We start from the raw sequence: 19,950 nt of genomic DNA on the forward strand, positions 1-19,950 counted from the left end.
CTTGACATGTAGTTTTGGAGAGACAAATTCTTACTTTGATATGAGCTAAAAACTCAAATCAAAATTCATTTCTTTAGCTACAGTTTCCTTGTCAGTGACATGAAGCGTTGAATAACCCCCCACCAAAAAAATAATATTTACCGCTCAATCCGTTGGGTCCCACTTCCGGCCCTTGGCCAGAAATGGACTCGTAATACTTGGCTCGATCAGCCTTTTCTTGTTCTTCGGCACTCAAAGGCACAGCCTCAACCGTTGGAGTTGGGTCAACCACCTCTTCTGGCATCTTCACCTCTGTTTCCTTTGAAGTCAGTGGATTTGATGTGTTCAGTTCAGTCTCACAATTATCATGCGAATCTACCGAACTGAGCTCCGGTTGACTCAAATTTCCTTCCTCATCCAGACTTGGAGGAATATCGGACATGATGGATTGCACAGCCTCCAAAGTTTCTTGCGATGATTTGGCAACTTGTTTTTTGATCTGCGGTTGGTGGGGAGTGACCGCAAGCTTTTGCCTCTTGTTCGGCACTGGTTCAGGAATTTGCAGTTTTATTTTAGTTTCGGACAAACGAGATGATGCTGGAGATTGACGAATCGACCTTTGAGATTTGCGCTCGACTTTTGGAGTGGTTGAGCTAGTTGGCAGGAATCCACTTAGGCCTTTGAGTTGGAGAATCTTGGCCACGGCTAAGAAAGTTGAAAGCTGATTTTCTTCGAGTTCAATTGTCCCCTTGTACATAAAGTCCAAGGCCACCTCGAAGTAAAAAGGCTCGACATTTTCGAGTTTGACCACTTGAATGGACTTGTTTGGATCGTTGGTGAATATTTTCTTCAACAAACCCGAGCCCGCGGCGAGTATGAGTTTGTGGGCGTCAAAACTGCGCTCTTGGGCGAACACTGTCACGTCAAAGAGGTTTTCGCGTTCTCGCATATCGGAGATGGTATTCATGACATTGGTCCGGAAATCCGGCCAGACCAATCGGGAGCGCGGTTTCTTCGATGAGACATTCATTACGGAGGAATTGAGTTTGACTCGACACCTGAAACAAAACTAGCCCTCTTAAGAACTGTTTGAACCATAAGAATTATGAGTCGTTTTGGAAGTATATTTCATTTTTCAAAGGTTTTGTATGGGATTGGAGTTAGTTCAGAATAAGAATATGATGGTGAGTCAATCCGTGTTCAAAGCCTAAAATGTTTGACCACGTTAACTGAGCTCGCCTGATTATGACCTTTTCCGGCAACTGTCCAAAGTTCGTCCCTTGATCACTTAATATTTGAAACGGATTTTGTGATGAAAATTGGCAATCATCTTTAGCTTGAGGTGGTCAGCTTCGTTGGGTTGAGGTTATGCATATGACACGAATATTCAGAATGTATGATGGATGAATAGAAGGATTGAGAAACGCCCACTCCGCCACAATCACCGCTTGGCATAGCGTTGGACCCAATCCCGAACTTTAAACTTGAATCCTTCCCGGTCGTTTTGGAAGTGCTCGGCGGCTTCCAAATTCAAAGGATCGTCAAAATTAAGTAAATCCCCGAAAAGTGAATACAATCCCCACATCACGTCCTTAAGCCTATGGAGAAATCGGAGAAATCCTGGTCAAAAACACGAAGCAATTTATTAGGCAGTATGAATCTCTGTCTCTAACCAGATTTGAAAGTAAAACTTGCGCAAAGACTAATTCAATCATACATCTCGTAAGCTTTTCCTAATTTTAGTTCCGAAAAAAATGAAAACAAGGATACCTTTAACAGAAGGATTGGACATGGCAATTGGCAAAGCTAGGCCGCTTTGTGATAACAATATTTCAGCTACCCCAAAATCACAAAGGGTACTATCATACATTATAAAAAAGCGATTTGAAGGGAAAAAAATCGTGTTTTTATGACAAAATTTCGAGTTATCTTACTTCAAATTGTAAATTGTAAAAAATCTAGAGTTTGAAGAATAAGTAATTATGAATGTAACAAAAGATGTGCAATCTGGTCTCAAATGCCAGTATCTTAATGCCTGTTTCCATTCATGCCTTGGTCAAAAAGCTGTGACAAAAAGAAAAATAGGCTTAGCTCCGCTGATGTCGACTCCTCTAGTTAAAGATCTCTCTGAATGAAATGACATAATTATTTCATTATTTGGCCCTTCTTATCTTAATGATTTCTAGTTTGAACGAAATATCGTCGTACAATAGAAACGCAATATGACGCATTTATGGTTCAAGTGCCCACAGCTGACGCCACTTACTAGACCAAAAATAGAGACAAAGCTGCCCTCTACCCATGTTGTACAATGCATGGATAAATTTCACTATTCATTTCAAAACATCACCTTATTAGAGGAGTTTACACTATAAATTAAGCCAGGATAGAAGTACAGTGTCAAAATCACACTAAACTTCAAATTTCTTCAACTTTGTAGCACAAATTAGCAAAAAAAATAAAATTTACTGGATCAAAGTGTGCGTAGGGGCGTGACGTTCATAAAAGACCCCAAGTCAAGTCGACAATTTTGATTGTTCACCGCTTTTCCTTCACCTCATTGCTTTGTATTCCTTTACCTGCGTGTAGGTGCCCAACCCATGCCATCCAGGGCATTGAGTCTCAAAATGCTCAGACACACATCACCTTCCTCATTGATATTGGGGTGCCACAGTCGGGTCTGGCATTTCACATGAGGCGGACCCAGATTGTAATCTTCGCCCACCTGGATGCGGAACCGAAATTTACCCCCATTCCAAAATCCCTCTTCCGGAACCACCACTAAAGTGAAATCGTGCAGAGCATTGGGATCTTCGAAGCGGACTTTGGAGCCCGGTGGAAGGTTCTGTTCCATTTCTTGCACTTCCTTGACCAGCAATTGATCGCGGATCGACGGGCGATGCGGGGTGGCCGGATGAGCATGCGGGTGATTGGGCGACACATGACCCGCGGATGACGAGGCATTTGCCGTTGAATCATCGCCTTGCGATTCCTCTCGAAGTCGTTGGCTTAAAGTTATCATGATTGGCTATCGCAGAGAAAAAAATGCCGGTCGTTGAGTGCCTAAGATCGGAGTCAAGCGGGTCTGCGTCTGAGCATCGGATTCTACCCTGGTTTGCAATTTTACAATGTTTGGCCGGATTGTTAAAACTTACGCAGCTGATGTTGCCCTGTTATAAAGCAGCAGCCCTGAGCGGCCTGGGATTGACTCCATGAGGGATGCCAATCAGAGCAAAAATGGGTCAAATACATTCTCATTCAAGTGGACGATTGAGTCATATTTCGTTTTTACACCATGTATAAGCCTTTTCAGCCTATCGCATGGCGAAGAATATGAATGGATTGGCTTGTTAAGAAACGGGCGCTATAAATGAGTAGAACTAAACGGGAAAATATTTTCAATGAAGTGAACCTGAACAGCTGAGCCATTTTGCTGACGTCAAACGAAAAAGTGCCAGAGACAGTCAGAAAGATAGATGGAAAGAACGAAAATTGGGACGATCTAGTGAAAATGAGGACCACCACCCAGATTTTCGTGCTGGTGGCGTGTTCACCTTTGATTCATTGGTTGTTCACCTACATCAAAGGTTCTTTTTAGTGCAACTGCCAACATCATGACCAACTCTTCGGTGGAGCAGCCCGGAGAAAATGACCTGATGGTCATGGTGGCCGTGCCCGCCGTGCCCTCAGGTCTGAGTATCCGTAAAGACGATTTTCTAGGCTCGGACTTCTCTGTGGATAAGTTCCTAACCCGTTGGCATTCTTCGGCCTCGGTGGCTGCCCAGGGCACCACCATCTCGTTGGAGACTCTCCGGGATGACTTGGGCATCTATCTCAAGGTGATTATTTTGTCCAACAGATTCTGAAATTGACTCCATGAAACTAAATGATGGTTTTTTTTGGTCCATTCTCTGGTTCAATGACCCATGGCACGGCTCAATTTTTCATTTGGAGGTGACGGATTGGTTCCTTATCGTTACATTCTTGACCCGTTGAATCCTAAACTTCCTGTGTTGAAAATTATGTTTCTTTCAGCAACACCCATAAGGGCCTTTATTTGCAACGTCACACGGCCCAAAGAAAACGGGAAGAGGCACGGAAGATTGCTACATAAACTGCTCTTGCCTTGCCTTGAACGCAATTTCTTTTCCGGACATTATGTGACCCGGGGCATTGATCATAAATAAGATTGATAGAATAGCAAAAAACAACACAAACGCATTATAATTCAATGACAAGGAATTTGCCCAATCAGCCCTTTATTTGGTAGAGGCTGAATGACAAAGCGCTCTCTGGAGTGCAGAATGTAAAACATATTTCGAGCAGCGTTAGGGGGTTCTAACCAGGGTTACCAGATTTTAAAAACATATTCCGCCATTTTGACAGTCCTATTCATAGATAACTTCATATATAGATCGATCAAGGGCGCTGCGATCGCATGTTTTCGTCTCAGCTGTCGCTGGTGGAAAAAATGTTTCATTCGTAGTCAAGCTACTTAGGACAACATATGGTGCAAATTTGAATCGTTGACGGCTCGTCCAAATTCAGAGTAGAAACCCCTAATAAGACTCCTTGTCAAGCAATTGCTCTCGTCCAGCGCGCTTCATAAAACAGGTTTGAGTAAGTTGTCCGACCACATTTTTAAGAACGAAAGATTTGAAGGGGTTAAAATGGGGCTCAAGTTAAAGTTTTCATCCATGTGGTGGAAACACTTAATTGAAACGCAAGGAACAAGCCTGGGTTCAGGCTGACCTCCAGAGGTGTCGGAATTACCTTGTTTACGTATAGGCGCAATCATGTCGCCCACATTCAAGCACATTGTTGGGAGATTAAAACGAAATTCCAAATGCCTCATCATTGCGTTGCAATTTCGGATACATTTTGTTACACTTTCGAGATTTTCGAGATGCGATGCTAAACAAGGGCAATCAATAGAGTACATGATTTGCTCTACTAATGTCCAAATCTTTTTTTGACATGTTACGTGTATTATGTCCTAAAAAGCATGTGTTTTATTATTCTACCACTCTTTCTACCTGTATATTTGTAAGATTCAAAAGGAATTAAGATTAAAGAGGAATAACAAACGTTTCATGATAATAATTCAACTTGCTTGAAGCGAGATTTAACGAAATATTTTGTGCCATTTCCACCAGCGTCAGCTGACCTGAAAACATGCTCATGCGGTACAGCTCCTGTTGAACTTAAGCATTCTAGTTATGGTTTTCTATGGTCCTATTTCGCCAAATTCCGCCACATTTGGACAATTTTACTTACTTATAAATGGAACACTATTATTATCAATGTATCATAACTAGGGCTCTAAAATGATCACTAAAAAGTTTTTTGAAAAAACAAAATATATTTTTCTCAGCGGAAAAAAAATCAAACGGACCACTTCAAGCATGTTTGAAAGCAAAAGAGCATGTAAAAAGGCAAATTGGAACGAATTTTGCAAAATTTTGTGCTTGTTATGACCTAATTTCAAAGATCAAGTAAAGATAAAAGGGTAAAAAATAGACGAAATATAACCTTTCATTTTGATAGCACTGGGGATTATTTCCCTGCTGCGTTTAGAAAAGCCCGTAAAACAAATCAATAAAACATGACCAAGGGTTTCAAGAACTTTCACAATCTTAGAAGATGAAAAGTCCTCTTGCCTCCTAGTTTGGATCCCTAAATTGATGCCCCAAACCATGTAGGTTTCTAGATCAAATTTGGTTCCTCTCAGTGCTTTATCTGAAATCTCCCTCAGGATGAAGAGACCTTGACTAAAATGAAAGTATTTTAATATTTGCTCTTTTATATGTGAAGTGTTGGGATGCTAGTTGCAGCTTAGGGAAAAGCTTGAGCTAGAATTAGTTATTGTGTGAAAGCACTTTGAGTCAAGGCTTGAACTAAAAAGAATTCCACCCAAAACCAACCCACACATACCACCGGGCAAATTGCAATTAACTCTCTCATCCATTCCATTCCAGATACCTTAGCAACAAAACAATGACGTTTCATTAAACTAAGCTGAATTTAGATAAAATTAGTAAGGTCAAAAACATGTTCAACTCAAAATGAAAGCAACATCTAAAATTTGTGACATTACCAAGCATACCTTTTCTACAAGTTCCTTCAGGTTTCATTCCACCATATTCTGCCACATTTTCGGCTTACCGCCAATTGAAATTTAACGCCTCAAACGACTTTTTCATTCCGCCACTTTTGATTTATTTGGCGGTGAATTCCGCCACCTGGCAACACTGGTTATTAGGTGTTAGAACTGAAATGGTTGTTCTTCAGATATTGGCTTTTAAATTTCTTGTCACTGCCTGAAATGTTGTTAGACATGTTCCAACCATGCTGCCCTGCGTTTTGATATCTGAGGTCCGCAAAAAGCATGCATTTATTTTACCAAAAAAAAGGATTGAGCGTCGGAAAAAAATATGAAATGAAGATGAAAGGTGCAATTTTAGCATTGTTGACAAATACCGAAGCGTAATAAATGTATTGCGCTAACAAAAATTTCACATCATTTATTCAATTATAATAATATCTTTAGTGTGACTCTTAGTCATGTCATGGCGTAAAAATATAAAGGAAAGATGGTGTATAAACATTATACAAACTGTAAGATGCATAAAAGAAACATGTCAAAAATGGGAAAAGCATTAAAATAGTTGAACCCAGAATGGGACGAGACTTAATAGATGCTAACACAAATACTGTGCAAAACGGATCCAATGAGACATTCTCGCTATAAAGACTTTTAAATAAAATAGTTGACTATAAAGTGATATCACAGTGAATTTGACTAGAATCGTTTCAGTGCACATGAAAAAAAGTGAAGAGGGTGAGAGCAGACAGTACAGACACAGTTAGGTAAAGGTAAGTGATGAAATTCTTGGTTATTGCAGCTTATTATTACCTGATTCATCTCTTGGTAAACGATTTACAATTCCAATGCAGCTGTTTTCAAACTGTTCACTTTTGCAAGAAAAATTGCATGTTAACTGACAATGAAAAGTAACATTTATGAATAATTATGAAGCAAGCTGATCGGAACACCTAGAGAAATGGGGTCACCACTATGGCGGATCTCAGGGACCCGCCAACTGATTGAGTCGGAAGATAGTAGTATAGACTGAATTTATTAGCCAGAAAAACGATCTATATTATTTATGAATATAAAAGAATATAAAAGGGCCAGTGCAGAGAAGACAACTGGGAAGAAGCGGGGAAAAAGAAGCGAACCCAAAGGCAGGGTCGACACAGCCTTTTCAGAATCTATCATCGATCCTCAAAAAATGCCCTCTTAACCGAATGAAGCAATCGTTTCAGGTATTACGATCCTCCATGATTGAGCTGATTAACGAAGACTACGCCGATTTCGTGAACCTCTCCACCAAGTTAGTGGGATTGGACGAGAGTCTCCTCAATCTGGAACGGCCATTGTTGGTCTACAAAGATGAGGTCTTGGCCTCGAAGCAATCTCTATGTCAAACTTGGGAGTGTCTGCACGAAACATTGGCCCGCCGTGAACACGTGTACGCCCAGAAGACCGCCTTGCAAAACCTGGAACACATCATCGGTACCCTCAACAAGGTTGAGCGTCTCTTGGGTTTGAGCGGGGATGATTCAGAGCCCGAACTCTCCGGTGATCTCGTGGAACGTGTGGCAGCCGAGATCAATTACTTGAATTTCTGCGTGAGCAAGTGCCAGGCCTCATCGTTCGTAGAGGAAATGCAGCCCCGACTCAAGTTGATTGGTGATCGTTTGCACGGATCCCTCGAGAGCCAATTGCTTGATGCCGTTGCCCAGCAGAATACCGAGGTTCTCAAGCGTTGCCTCCGGATTTTTGCCACCGTGGATCGGGTTCGAGAAGCCGAGGCCTTGGTTCGACTCCGGGTGATACAGCCCTATTTGGAATCGATCATCACCGAAGAGTTTGTAGCCAATGATCCCTTGGGGCTCCAGGGCATGTTCCATCGAGTGCTGAGGGTCATTCCAGAAAAACTATCCCAATTGTTGCTCCTAACATCCGGTGCCCGTAAGACCAAAAGCTCGAGCGGTCAGAACGAAAAAGATTTCGATTTCCTCGTCAATTCACTTTGGCCGGAAATTGTCGAAACGATCGAGGAGAACATCCCTTTCATTTTCTCGGCCGGAAATCCGGACAAGTTCTTTGTTCATTACACCTCGAGTTTGGAGTTTGTGGAACGTTTTGAGCGAGAATTGGGATCCGTCCACACGTTGGATAAGTTCAGAGCTTGTCAGGCTTACGGGAATTTCTTCTCCAAGTGGAACCTGGCGGTTTATTTTCAAATTCGATTCCAAGAGATCGCTTCGCCCGTAGAAACACACGTCAAGCACATGTTTCAGCCCGCCGAGGGCCACGAGTTCCAGCTTCGAATCACTCAAATTGCGTTCCAGGCCATGGAAAAATGTTGGGATCCTAAGCATTATCTCGATGCCTTGGCTCATCGGTTCTGGAAGTTGACCTTACAAATCCTGTCTCGATTCGCCACAGCCTTTCAGGCGGCCCCTGACTTGACCTTTGAAGTCCCAGTAGAAGAGGTGCTACGACCAAGTGCATCGTCCGTGTCTTTGAAAGACACCCATAAGAAGAGCCATCACCGATCGGCCTCCGATCAGGGATCCAAAATCAAAACGGTGCCTTACAGGAGTCAAACGAAAGAGCTCATTCGTCTCTACCAAGACGTGGATTACTTGGCCAGCAAGGTCCAAGATCAATTGTTCACCCACACGATCCTGCCTAAATTCCAAGAGCAACTCGCCCCCGACCAATTGGACGTGCTAAGCCAAGCCATGACCACGGGTTGCGACCAATTGAGGACGAAACTTCAGTTTCTCTCGGACCTAATCACGCAGAACATTCTTGATAAGGCCTTGCCCTACTTAAAGCAAGTGGCCGATATCCCTCGTCTCTACCGACGGACCAACCGTGAGATCCCATCCAAGCCATGCACCTACTTGATCGCATTACTCGATCCCATTAGCCATTTCAATTCTGACGACCTAGCCCAAGGCTGCTCCGTGGACATTTCGCGTGCGTGGAAGTGCTCAATTTTCTCGGTCGTTACCGAGCAGTTCCTCAAGCATGTCTCCGAGGTCTTGGCCGCCGTTCAGAAGATGGAGGAGTCCTTGAAACGCCTCAAGAGAGTCAGGGACAGTCGACCAGGGGGTGGAATGGGGACAGTCGATGAAGGTCGTCTGGTTATCTCGGATGACGACAAGATCCGACTCCAGCTTTATGTGGACGTCATGCACCTGGTGGGGACCATCCAGGGCGAGTTCGACTTGAACCCGGACAAGGTCGAGCACCTGACTGAGCTGGTCACTCTCGTTGACGAGGCCACCAAATCCATGTTGGAAATCCGACCCGCTGCCACAGCGTGAGGGGAGCCGGGTGTTTGATTGATTTATGCGTCATCGTTGAATTTGATTTTGCACAGATATGAATATATTAACCTTTGGCATGATATTTTGGGGGTAACTTTATCTCGTTATCATTTCATGGCAATTCATCGAACAAAAGATGGTTTTGGCCAGGCAAGTGAATACCAATTTTTTACAATTGTCAACATAAATGAATGCGAAGAGAGCGTTCGAAAAGCATTTGGGCGAAAAATCGTATCTGACGATAGGAAAAGGATACTTTAGAAATTAGTCTTTAAAGGGTGGCCACAACTCAAGTCGCATGCTGAATAAGCCATTACTCTAAAAGTCAAGGCTACGTACGATTTTGGCGATGATGTCGCTTTCAGAATGATATTTTGTGCGTAACAGATATGCGGTTGGAATTTGATGGATTCTAATTTAGAACTACCCGCTTTACAAGGTGCTTGATAATTGTATTCAATTTCAATGGTTGCACCAGAAACTTAGATACTGGCAATATGGGTTCCATATCGGTAAACAGACTAATCGACAATCACATCTTGCTTCCCAATTTTGCAAATAAACTAGTCACCAAGACCAAATTTACGGTATTTGTATTTTGTTTCCCATTAATAATACTTCCGATTCTAGGGAAGTGTGGATTTCTTTTTGACATCATTGTTTTTTAAAAGAGCATTTGATCCGTGATTTGTCAAAGACAAAGCTTATAACAAGTTTTGATTGTCGGCAAGAGCTTACCAGGTAATATTCCAAGCAACCTCCTCTCGTGAAATTACCTTAACAACTCACATAATTAACCTTTTTTACGATGAGGAATCAGGTGCCTTTGATATTCTTTTACCTTTTCAACATGCCACGTTTTATGAGTGGCATTTTTGATGTTTTGGCAGAACATCTCGATTTTAATGAGCAGAGGGTCTATTTTTCAAACACACAAAGAGTATCTAGAGTTTTGAAGACTTATGGAAAAGTCATTCTTAAAAACCCAGCACAATGTAGATAAAGACCAACTGGCAAATTGCTGGATGTCAAACATTTTGCTTTGATATTGTAAAGTTGTTTTACCAAATTGTTAAAGGGTCCAATTTCACAATTTCACAATTTAAGTTCAAATATCTACCTACACCTCTATGAAGATTCGTTCGTTGCAAATAAATGTCCTTTTGCTGTCCCATGCTTTTTTGTGAAATGAGGGACTTGTGCAAATTTTCGTCCTTTTCATTGAGCGGAGGAAGCGCCCTCTGCTTCGTCCAGGTGCAGACACCATAACGTATGCCAGACTTTATCAAACGATTATTAAATGAGCAATTATTGCCCAAGTACTGTGGCACAATTAATAAGCCATCAACTCTTCTGGGCAACGTTTCAACTTCTCTGTGGGTTAAATTCCGAATAATTATGACATGTAAATCATCATTTTACAAGAGACTGTCAACTGTATGGTTGAGAACTCGCCAATACTTTGGCAACCATCATTTCCAACAAATGGCACAAGAAAAAGCACAGTTTCACAAGTTTTGGCGATTAACTTTAAAAAGACAACTTTTTCTAAACTTACCACAGATGATGAAAAGTCACTGGTACGCTACAAACTTACAATATATGGCTCTCCGTTGATCCTTATTTGGATGACAAAAGTGTTGGTTATTATACCCTTATAGGATTTTAAAGTTATGGCAGAAGGGTCGGTGATGTATTTATGGTGTTAGAATAAATCAACAATAAGTTGTTCAGCGAAAAATAACTTGATAAAGTCATGCATCTTAGAGGATATTCTTTTACTTTTCCGTTTGTTTGTCCGCAACGAGAGGATCAGGTGTGAGAGGAGAATGAAAAAGACTGGAGTACAAAGAACTCTTGCATTGAATGTTGTGAACATAAGTATAGCTTTCCGTCTACGACACTTATTAATCCCTTTTACTCCTAACGATCATGCAATGGTGCAATCGGTTTAGCAAGCCGTCTGCGACCCACCCCACAATATGACCCGTGGTCTCGATACCCTCCCGTGGGAGCATTCGGTCCTTTCCATCAGCGTCTTTGCGGCAATTGGGGATGAACCTGCGTGTGGCATCGACGACATTCCGGTGTGTTGAATCTGGTCCCTTCTTCCGTCCCATTCTGTGAAACCTTTCTTCTCTTTCTTACGTTATGTCGGAAAAGAACAAATGGCCTCACTTAATTAAGGCCAGTCGAAGGATCTTCAAGTCAGCCTTGACTCGGACGCGGGTATCCGCATAATCGTTTTTTGATGATTTCATCTTGGTTGAGAATCCAGTCGTTTTGGAAAACTTTTTTGGATCATTTTTCAGTGCATACTACTAGGAATGTAATCCCAAGACTTCACGAAAGAAAGATTATTACCGCTTTTTAGACTTTATGTTCGTGTGATATCTGCTCCAACAACGAATCCGAGTTGGTCAAAACCTGAAAGACTTACTTCACATCGACACCAGGATTTGAACCCACGATAAATGTGGGAGCTGTGAACCCCTGGAATATGGACGGGGATCCTTAGGTCAAGAATTGACATGTCGGAATCAAACCAACGTATTACGGTCTTCTTAAAATGAGACTGGCCCCATCAGATAGCTGCCACTAAATATTTTGAATTTTAGTTCACTTGAAACACTGGATCAAAAGAAAGGTCAATCCTCTCAAAGCTGACAACATAATTTTTCTATGAATTAATGAGCTAGCTCTCTTGTAGTAATCTATTACCACATTCATTCATTCTGTCTACGGTTTGTTATGGATGGCTCTTTGAGTTGTTCGATCGAGTTGAAAATACGAGTAAACGAATGACTTTTTTAATGTCAAATTTATCAACAATGGTTTCCGTAGAGACGTGGATACTTCAATTCTTCAAGTGGTCACAGGCAGCCATCCTTAAGAAATCTCAGAACGTTCGATTCCATACGTAGTCCAAAGCTATTAAAGCAATCAAACAAACTGCTGAGGAGAGCATTTCCGTTGTGTTACTAATAGAACTCGAAAAAAAGTTTCATGCTCAGCCTAATTTTTTTTTTGAATGGGGAAAATGTAAAATGGTGAGAAAACAGGAAAAAAATGCAAAGATGCAAAAACAAGTTAGAGTAATACAAAACGAATTGGGACAAAGCGAAAAAGGTCGTTTTAGCCCCTTTTAGCTTTAGCCTCTTTGCTGCATTTTTGTCTTTTACAAAACTGTCCCCAACTGTATTTGCTTGGCTATTCTCATTGAGTTCAAAAGAAATTAACATTTTTTTCTTGCAATGATCGACATTATGACACCTCTTCAATTGATACAGATGTCATGGTAAACAATTAGCTCTCTTGTGGAGCACACTGTTTTTGCTGCTGAGGTTGCTTTTGTTCACCAAATAATTTTGGGCTGGATCAAACCCATGACAACAGTTTTAGCTCAGCTGCAGCTCTCCTTCCCAAACAAAAAAGGGAAGTTGAATTTGATATATTCAATTCGTTGGTGGACAAACTATTGTATACAGTTTAAGTGGCAACAACTAGACAAACTATAATCTTTCATTTTGATTCTGCCGAAGTTTACATTCTTTGTAGCGGTTAGTAAAGCCAGTGAAAACCCAACCCCCCCCCAAAAAGGCTAAAAGGCTCTGGTTGAGGATTTAATTCTTCATCTGATCATGTTGCGCAGAAGTAAGTAAAAAGGTCCCAAACAAGGAAAAACAAGTTAAGAAGGAAGCATATACAGTGTAAGGACCCAAAAGACAATAAAAGGGCAAAATAGTCCTAGAATGTGAAACATAATGAGAACGGAAAAGAGTAAAAAAAGTGGGAAAATGGCTGAAAAAAGGGAAACGCCTGGAAATTTGGCTCAAATCATTTTTTTGGCTTGTAATTTTTTTTTTCGAGGTCCAGTTGTTAAGAAGGAATCAAAGAATGTTTCATCCATTTTGTGTGACATGGAGAGCTGTTTCAGCCTTGGAATTTTGATTCAAATCAACTTAGAAAATTTTCAATATCCTTATGATCTTGTAAAATTCATTGTTCCTCATTTTACAAAAAAACAACCATTTTGAAGGGCTGTGAGATGGCTCATTCTTCTTCAGCATTAAGTTTTGTCAATGAAAATTGTATCCTTGGTAGGGTCAGTTATTCTTAAAGATGAAGAAGTATGTATTGCAAGTCATAGCCAAATTCTGTAAACAAAAAATGTATCATTCATGGATTTCTCTTCTTCTCTTTTACAATTTTAAGCTTGTTAAAAATCAGCGGTAATCAGTGGAATCTGTATCAATTCTATTCCAATCATTTAAAGAGTGTTTTACAATGCTCTTACAACTTGTGTTTTGATTACTTTTTTCAATCTTGTTGTTAAGAAAGGGAGGATTGAGGCTAAATTAAAAAAAAAAAGAGTACATAATTCTTGCATTCATCCAATATGTACAGCATGAGTACCCATTTGGGATCTAGCCAGTGAGATTGGATTTAGGTGGTAAAATTATCTAACTCGGCCTCTAATTCACTTTAGTCGCAATATTATTATGATAACCATTAGTTTGGTTCAGGCAAAGAAAGCAGCTAGAAATGCTCGGGAAGTAGGCTTTTTTGCGGATGTGCTGGATTTTGATCTGTAAATTAATTAGTTGAAGACTTGAATAGAAAGCCATCAATGACACTTGATTTTTGAAACGTAAATTAAGAAAAAAAAATTGTAAAAAATGTAAGCCATAGTTCTTCGTATCCAAATAGAGTGAGACTATTCCCGTTTAATTCCAGAATCAAGTCCGTGGCCAAATTGGGCTGGCATTTTTTGGCATTTAGCAAAGCTGAGTACTTGAGTGCAAGGGTTTTTGGCTGAAGCTTCAGTGCGTCCTAAACTTCCTTGTTGAAAGGACTTGAAGGGCTCGACACTTGATCAAGTCAAGCAATTTCCAAAGAGAGATTCAATCCTTTTCAATCCATACAATAACGACATTTATACATATCGAACGACATTATGGGTTGCTTGTTATAAGTAGAGAATTTCCGATCTGCTGTTGCCCCTTGCTCTTTTCAGATTCACTTCTCCCATCATTACCCGGTGGTTCTTCTGACGCTAATCCCACTCTCCCTCCCTTCATCTTCACCGGAGCCCGGACTCTGTCCTTCTCAGTCGCTGTAGCTCAGCGCAGGTTTTTACCGGATAAGTTCCTTTTCCTGCACCCTCTGCCCTACTTAACAATTGTCGACACATACTTAACTAAATCTCCCTATTTTATGATGTTGTTCAGAAGAATTATACCATGAATTGTTGCTCTGGAGGCTTTAACATAACGGGTAATACCTTGATATCATTTTCTCGCGAGAAATCTATATTAAAGTTTTAGTATAGTTAGCTGGAACACTGAAATGTCAAATGCTCATTTTTTGGACATTTCAACAAAAAGTATAAACCTTGCATCAATGGATACTCTAGATATTGCCCGTGTAACCTAATTTATTGCCTTTAGCATCTTCCTTTTCGAATTCCATGTCTAAAATTTCCAACTCGAAAAATATACTCATGGAGGTGTTATCCAATTATGTTGTGTGGAGAAGTTAAGTTAGGATAGGATAGGTTTTTGGACTAATTTAAAGATGTTATGCATTCGGTAAAATGGTGCTTTTTAGGACAAAATGTCTTCATTTTTTTCAAATTATATGAAAAAATACCAAACTTTCAAATCTCCCCTCTACTGTTGAATAATGATATAGAATGTGGATTATATTCGTTTTCTGATTCACCGAAGAAATAAATGTACGAGTATGGTCTTTATTTACGACTTTTGGTTATGTCAATTCGAGTAAAACTAACCAAAAAATCACTGAAATGAAAGGTAAAGTGCTTATAAGGTCAAACAGAAGAGTGGAATTGTAAGTTAGTGAATGATTTGACAAAAAATGTTTCACTGCACATTAGAGAATTGAAGAGACAAAAAACATACAGCACAAAAAATATTGCCCTGGACTTAACGTACCGCTGTCAAAGTTTACTTGCTCTTTCTGAGATGAGTGCAAGAATTCAATTTAATGGCGTTTAAAGTCTAATTTCTAGAAGCCCATCAATTCTCAAACGCTATTAATTAATATTTAAGTTCAAATTGTAATAGGATGTAGGATGTAGGGACTAATCAAATAATCTGGTCTCCATCATGCTCATAAACGAAGGATTTTTTTGCGCATCATGAGAAAAACAAAAAGTGCATTTTGCTATAAAATAAGCCTATAAGTGGGCATTTTTCCCAAATGGACTTTCAAGGCCCTGTCTTCACATCTAGAGTGCAGTGTTGCAAACTTACATAGTTCCCACGTGTTTGCACCTTCAAAACATTGAATTGAGGATCTGAAACCTGAGCGAACTTTTTAGAAAATACTCTGTTGTCCCAAATTGTATTGCTTCAGTTTTGTTCCCGTTGGAAATGCGTGGCCAATCATGTGTGGACAAGATCTCTCTGGGATATATGGGAGGCGTCATCCAGTGACCTCGAGGCCCCTGCACTTGGATACTTGGAATGCGTTCCTTCTAATGTGGGCAGCAAGAAATTTCATTTGTCATGGTGGGGTCTCAAATGGCCACCGTTCCTTTCCCATTGACGCTGAACAGTCTATATACAGTATATTGATCTAGTATGGAATAGAAAATGGAAAGACCGCGTGTTCTGCACTTGCTCGACATGGGTCAATTCAATAAAAACAGTACGGCATGTACCTCATGTACCTAGAGCGTTCAACTGAAGGATGAGGGAACAAGGGGTAGCGTGCACCTCAAGTTGGCAGGAATATTCAGAGGATTGTCGTCGACCCGACCTGACAATCGTTCCCTTCTTTTTACCCACCTTAGTTAGTTACTTACTTAGAGTAATGCGCTTTGAAGCCCGCGTCTCGGTTCAAAGCGAGAAATGAGGGCACAATTCATTGTTAACAGCTGTACGTATGAGGACAATGGAGTGGTGTGTGGTGTCATTAAATGTGGATATGCCAGGAAGAAAAACATTTGGCCTCGAAGAGTAGAAAGTCTGTTTTGGGTGAGGTGAAGCCCCCTGCAAGGGCTTGACGTTTGAGGTCAATCCTTGTTGCTGCTGTTGTGGTAGTTGTGAGTTGAAGAGGGACGGTTGTGTTTTCTAATCAGTACACTTCCCATATGAAGCACGTGAAGTCGGTGTTAGTGGTGGATGGTCCGTTTTAGCGCCACCAATTTCGATTGGAGATGAGTGCCCTCGACGGGAATAATAACATTCTAAGGGCTCGTGATCCTCAGATTGCATCTTGCTTCTGGTGTCTGGAGGCCAATCCCTCTCTGATGATGTGCCTCAAATGTGGAGAGGAAATTTATTTCTGCTCCCCGGATCATCTTAAATATCATTTATCGCCGGATGACGGCCAAGATGGGCCATGTCTGCCATTCCAAATTGACTATGCACCTCCAGTGGGTCGTTTTATGACAGCCACCAAGGATATTGAGCCGGGGGGTCTGATATTTCAGGAGCTGCCACTCGTGGTAGGCCCGACCAGTCAGATCGAAGGCCTTGTTTGCGTGGAATGTTTCTGCAGATGCGATGGTAGCGTTCGATGTGTCCACTGTAACTTCCCATTATGCTCCATCATATGTCCCCGTCAAAGACCGCAAAGATGGCATCAAACCCTGGAATGTCCAGTGCTTCAAGGACAAGGCTTTCGTGCTCCGGATCCCACGTTCAGCGGGATTGATGAGAAATCGAAGACCAAGGACGATATGAACGGCACCCTGCGTCTGCTGACGGCCTCGCTTCTGCCACTTCGTCTCATTTTACTCGAGGAACTCGAGAACTCGAAATCAACTTCGAGCATGCTCGTCTCTCCGATGGGTCCATTGCCTGCTTCTTCTTCTGCTTCTACGTCTCCACGTCGTGGTCCTTTTACATTCCATGGAGACGCTAAAGATGAATTGGTTCCTCCAAGGCGAGCCAGTAACGGCTATGAAAATGGAAATGAAAGTGGCTCGTTGTCGCCCGTGGTTGATCAAGCAAAGCCTTCCATCTTGTTAGACTTGCACGAGCGAATGACGCGGGTCATTCAAGAGGAATTCAAACTGGGGTACAATGAGGTGGAAATTTGGAACTGTGTCGGCAAAATGCTCACCAATGCAAAGTCCTTGGAAGGAGCTGGATTCGGATCGGGATCAGGCTTGTTCGAGCGCTATGCCATGATTAACCATTCATGCATACCAAACACCAAGTGCACCATAAACCCGAAGAATTATTGGTTGACTGACAATACAGGATTCCCTTTTCGCCCTAGTACCCACCACTCTCTCAGATTAGAACTCAATGTCCTAATATATCTTGGAATACAGCTACATGTACACATGTACTGTATGTAGTAGTAGTCTATTCAATATAGGCACGACGAGCCAGATTTTGGAATTGCCTAAGCAATGCTTGAATATGCATTTTTGTCTCTGGCTGGGGAGGGGTGGCAATGCAAAGTGAGCAAACTTGGAGAGCAAATCAAGTTGAAAATGGATTTCGGATTCCACCATGTTTTGAAATTTGCGTCCAGGGATAAAAATGGCATGGCGTTACGGTAAGTGTAGAGGGAATCCTGGTAATTTGGTTTGATTGCTCGATAAAGTCTTGAGCTAAGGGCGCGCACATTCATTCATAAAGGAACGGAAATCACCACCCGATATGTGTCTTTCAACATTGGTCTGCCTGACAAACAAGTGGCCTTGGAGGGTCGCTGGCACTTTCAATGCATATGTGTACGATGCCAAGATCCGACGGAATTGAACTCTTTTGTCAGTGCCCTTAGATGTGAACCCTCTCTGAAATGTGGCTCGTCAAACGGGCCTCCTCACTGTGACAGTTACTTGGTTCCAATGGACCTGGGATCGTTCTGGTCATGCTTGAGCTGCCAGAAGGTGCTTGCCAGGAAAAAGATCATTAAGCGTCTTGGAAATCATTCCAAAATAATTGGGTGAGACGACACACACATGTCATTGATGGCACAACTACTATTGTACGTACCCAAGATCAGTCAATCAGTAATTCAAGCTTTGACGTTTAGACAAACAATGCAGCAATCCACGCGGCCCAAGTATCTGATCTCGCTGTTGGACGAACTTTGCTCGGATCTTCACCCCAACCACTACCTTATCCTAGAGGTGAGGAGCTCGAAACTTTTTCTCAGAATACCAAATTCAAATCCATTCCTCTTCCTTACCAAATCTTTGCATCAATGTGGCACCAGCACAGAATGAGGCAGACCTGCCTGGTCCACGTCCTCCCTCGATCTCAAGGGACAGGAGAGAAAAGGGAGAGGGGCAACTGTGTATTTTGAGCGTGTGCCTTTGGGTTAGTTTGGAGTCAAGTTTGGTGAATTGCACTCTGGCTAAAATCAATGTGGCTTAACTTTGTTCTTTTCACCCGAATTCTCAGGTACCTTTTTTGTCCTCTTCTTTTCTCCACGTCTTGGCTGACTGCTCTTCCTAGTTCCACGAGGAGGTTCCAAAGCTTGTGCAAATGGTCTTTTGTTCCAGCAGAAGTCATTACTGTGAAACAAAGGCATGAGTAGTAGGAATGAGAGAATGTGTGCAGTTCGAATGAAGATCGAATAGAAATCGTCTAGGGACCTCCCCCAAAAGCGCTCTTCCATATAACGGATGGGTTTAGGTCCCACTTCTAATCATCAAAATACATGAATAGAAAGGCCATTCCTCTTAGGTCCCCGTGTTCCAAGAAGTTCAGACCTTGAGCTCCCAAGAATTCAACTTTCTCCGTTCATCTCTTTTTAGGTAAGGTATTTACTCATGCTCTCACTAGCCAAAGAGGACTCGTCTCGGGCCAATTGCTCCACTTTGGTTGAGATCACGCAGGATCTTTTAGCAATCACGTCGATTTTGGACCCGGGTCCAACTAAAACCCGAGGTATCATCCTTAAGCACCTAATCCCGGCTTGGCGACGATTGGCGCAAATGGAATTGGACATGAAGCTCATTCCCGACGAGACCTTTCGCCAAAGAAAGGAAATGAGCCATAAATTTGCCAAAGATTTGATTTCGTGTTACAAGTGAAGCCCTGAGGCCCCTGAGGTACTGTATGTAGGGCTGACATGAATTTTACAGCCCATGATTCCCTCGCCTCATTTCCCTGAATGATGCCATGGAGGTTGGAATTGGACCGGGATTCATTACCATGACCAACTTAATGCCCTATCTACGCACCAAGAGCCATTTCAATACACCAGGGTGCCAAAATCAAGACTGAACACCAGAAAAGTCAGTAGTAACGTTTATACATGAGACGATTTTATTTTTGCTCAAACAACAGTCTGTTGTACTCCTCAACATTTGTTCACACTTCGAATTATCAGCCCTCCACGATATGGGAACGCAGGGTCTCTCTCCATCTTCTTTGCATAATACTGTACTATGTATTACTCGGATTAAATGAGATTGAAAATGGCGATCTTCGTACCATTGGGAGTGTTTTATCAAATGTTGTAACAAATGCGTTCATAGGCCGGCTCTCTTCCAATCACAGGAATTACTCTCGGCTCGACGAAAATTTGAAAGTTTTGTGATGGAATGAGAGGAGCCTTTCC

The 19,950-nt window shown here is 41.7% G+C and overlaps 4 protein-coding genes across 4 annotated transcripts in view; 2 read left to right on the top strand and 2 right to left on the bottom strand.

Annotated features, from left to right (window-relative positions):
* LOC131884619 (transcription factor GAGA-like) overlaps nucleotides 1–3,291 on the bottom strand; it is a 4,353-nt gene extending 1,062 nt beyond the window's left edge. Inside the window, exons 1-2 of the mRNA XM_059232457.1 lie at nucleotides 3,135–3,291; nucleotides 142–1,037 (exon numbers count right to left, since the gene is read on the bottom strand). Of these exons, the coding sequence (XP_059088440.1) occupies nucleotides 142–1,037; nucleotides 3,135–3,193 (955 nt within the window). The 5' untranslated portion in view covers nucleotides 3,194–3,291. The remainder of the gene's footprint in view (nucleotides 1–141; nucleotides 1,038–3,134) is intronic.
* On the bottom strand, nucleotides 1,038–3,128 carry LOC131884621 (NEDD8-conjugating enzyme UBE2F-like). Its single transcript, XM_059232458.1, has 2 exons — nucleotides 2,559–3,128; nucleotides 1,038–1,577 (listed from the first exon to the last, which is right to left on the bottom strand). Exons 1-2 carry the CDS (start codon nucleotides 2,999–3,001, stop codon nucleotides 1,421–1,423), a joined length of 600 nt encoding a protein of 199 aa, XP_059088441.1. The 5' UTR covers nucleotides 3,002–3,128; the 3' UTR covers nucleotides 1,038–1,420.
* Nucleotides 3,292–3,413: 122 nt separating the features above from the next.
* Nucleotides 3,414–9,472, top strand: LOC131884618 (conserved oligomeric Golgi complex subunit 2-like; the record flags this gene model as incomplete). The annotated part of the gene is given in 2 exon segments (XM_059232456.1): nucleotides 3,414–3,818; nucleotides 7,309–9,472. Coding segments are annotated over 2 exon segments (2,304 nt in total). The 3' UTR covers nucleotides 9,388–9,472.
* A 6,785-nt stretch (nucleotides 9,473–16,257) lies between these two features.
* LOC131885097 (uncharacterized) lies at nucleotides 16,258–19,812 on the top strand. Its single transcript, XM_059233037.1, has 4 exons — nucleotides 16,258–17,610; nucleotides 17,980–18,324; nucleotides 18,415–18,511; nucleotides 19,142–19,812. Exons 1-4 carry the CDS (start codon nucleotides 16,577–16,579, stop codon nucleotides 19,418–19,420), a joined length of 1,755 nt encoding a protein of 584 aa, XP_059089020.1. The 5' UTR covers nucleotides 16,258–16,576; the 3' UTR covers nucleotides 19,421–19,812.
* The last annotated feature ends 138 nt before the right edge of the window (nucleotides 19,813–19,950 follow it).

Source organism: Tigriopus californicus, chromosome 8, assembly GCF_007210705.1.
Source record: "Tigriopus californicus strain San Diego chromosome 8, Tcal_SD_v2.1, whole genome shotgun sequence".
Classification (NCBI taxonomy): Eukaryota; Metazoa; Arthropoda; class Copepoda; order Harpacticoida; family Harpacticidae; genus Tigriopus; species Tigriopus californicus.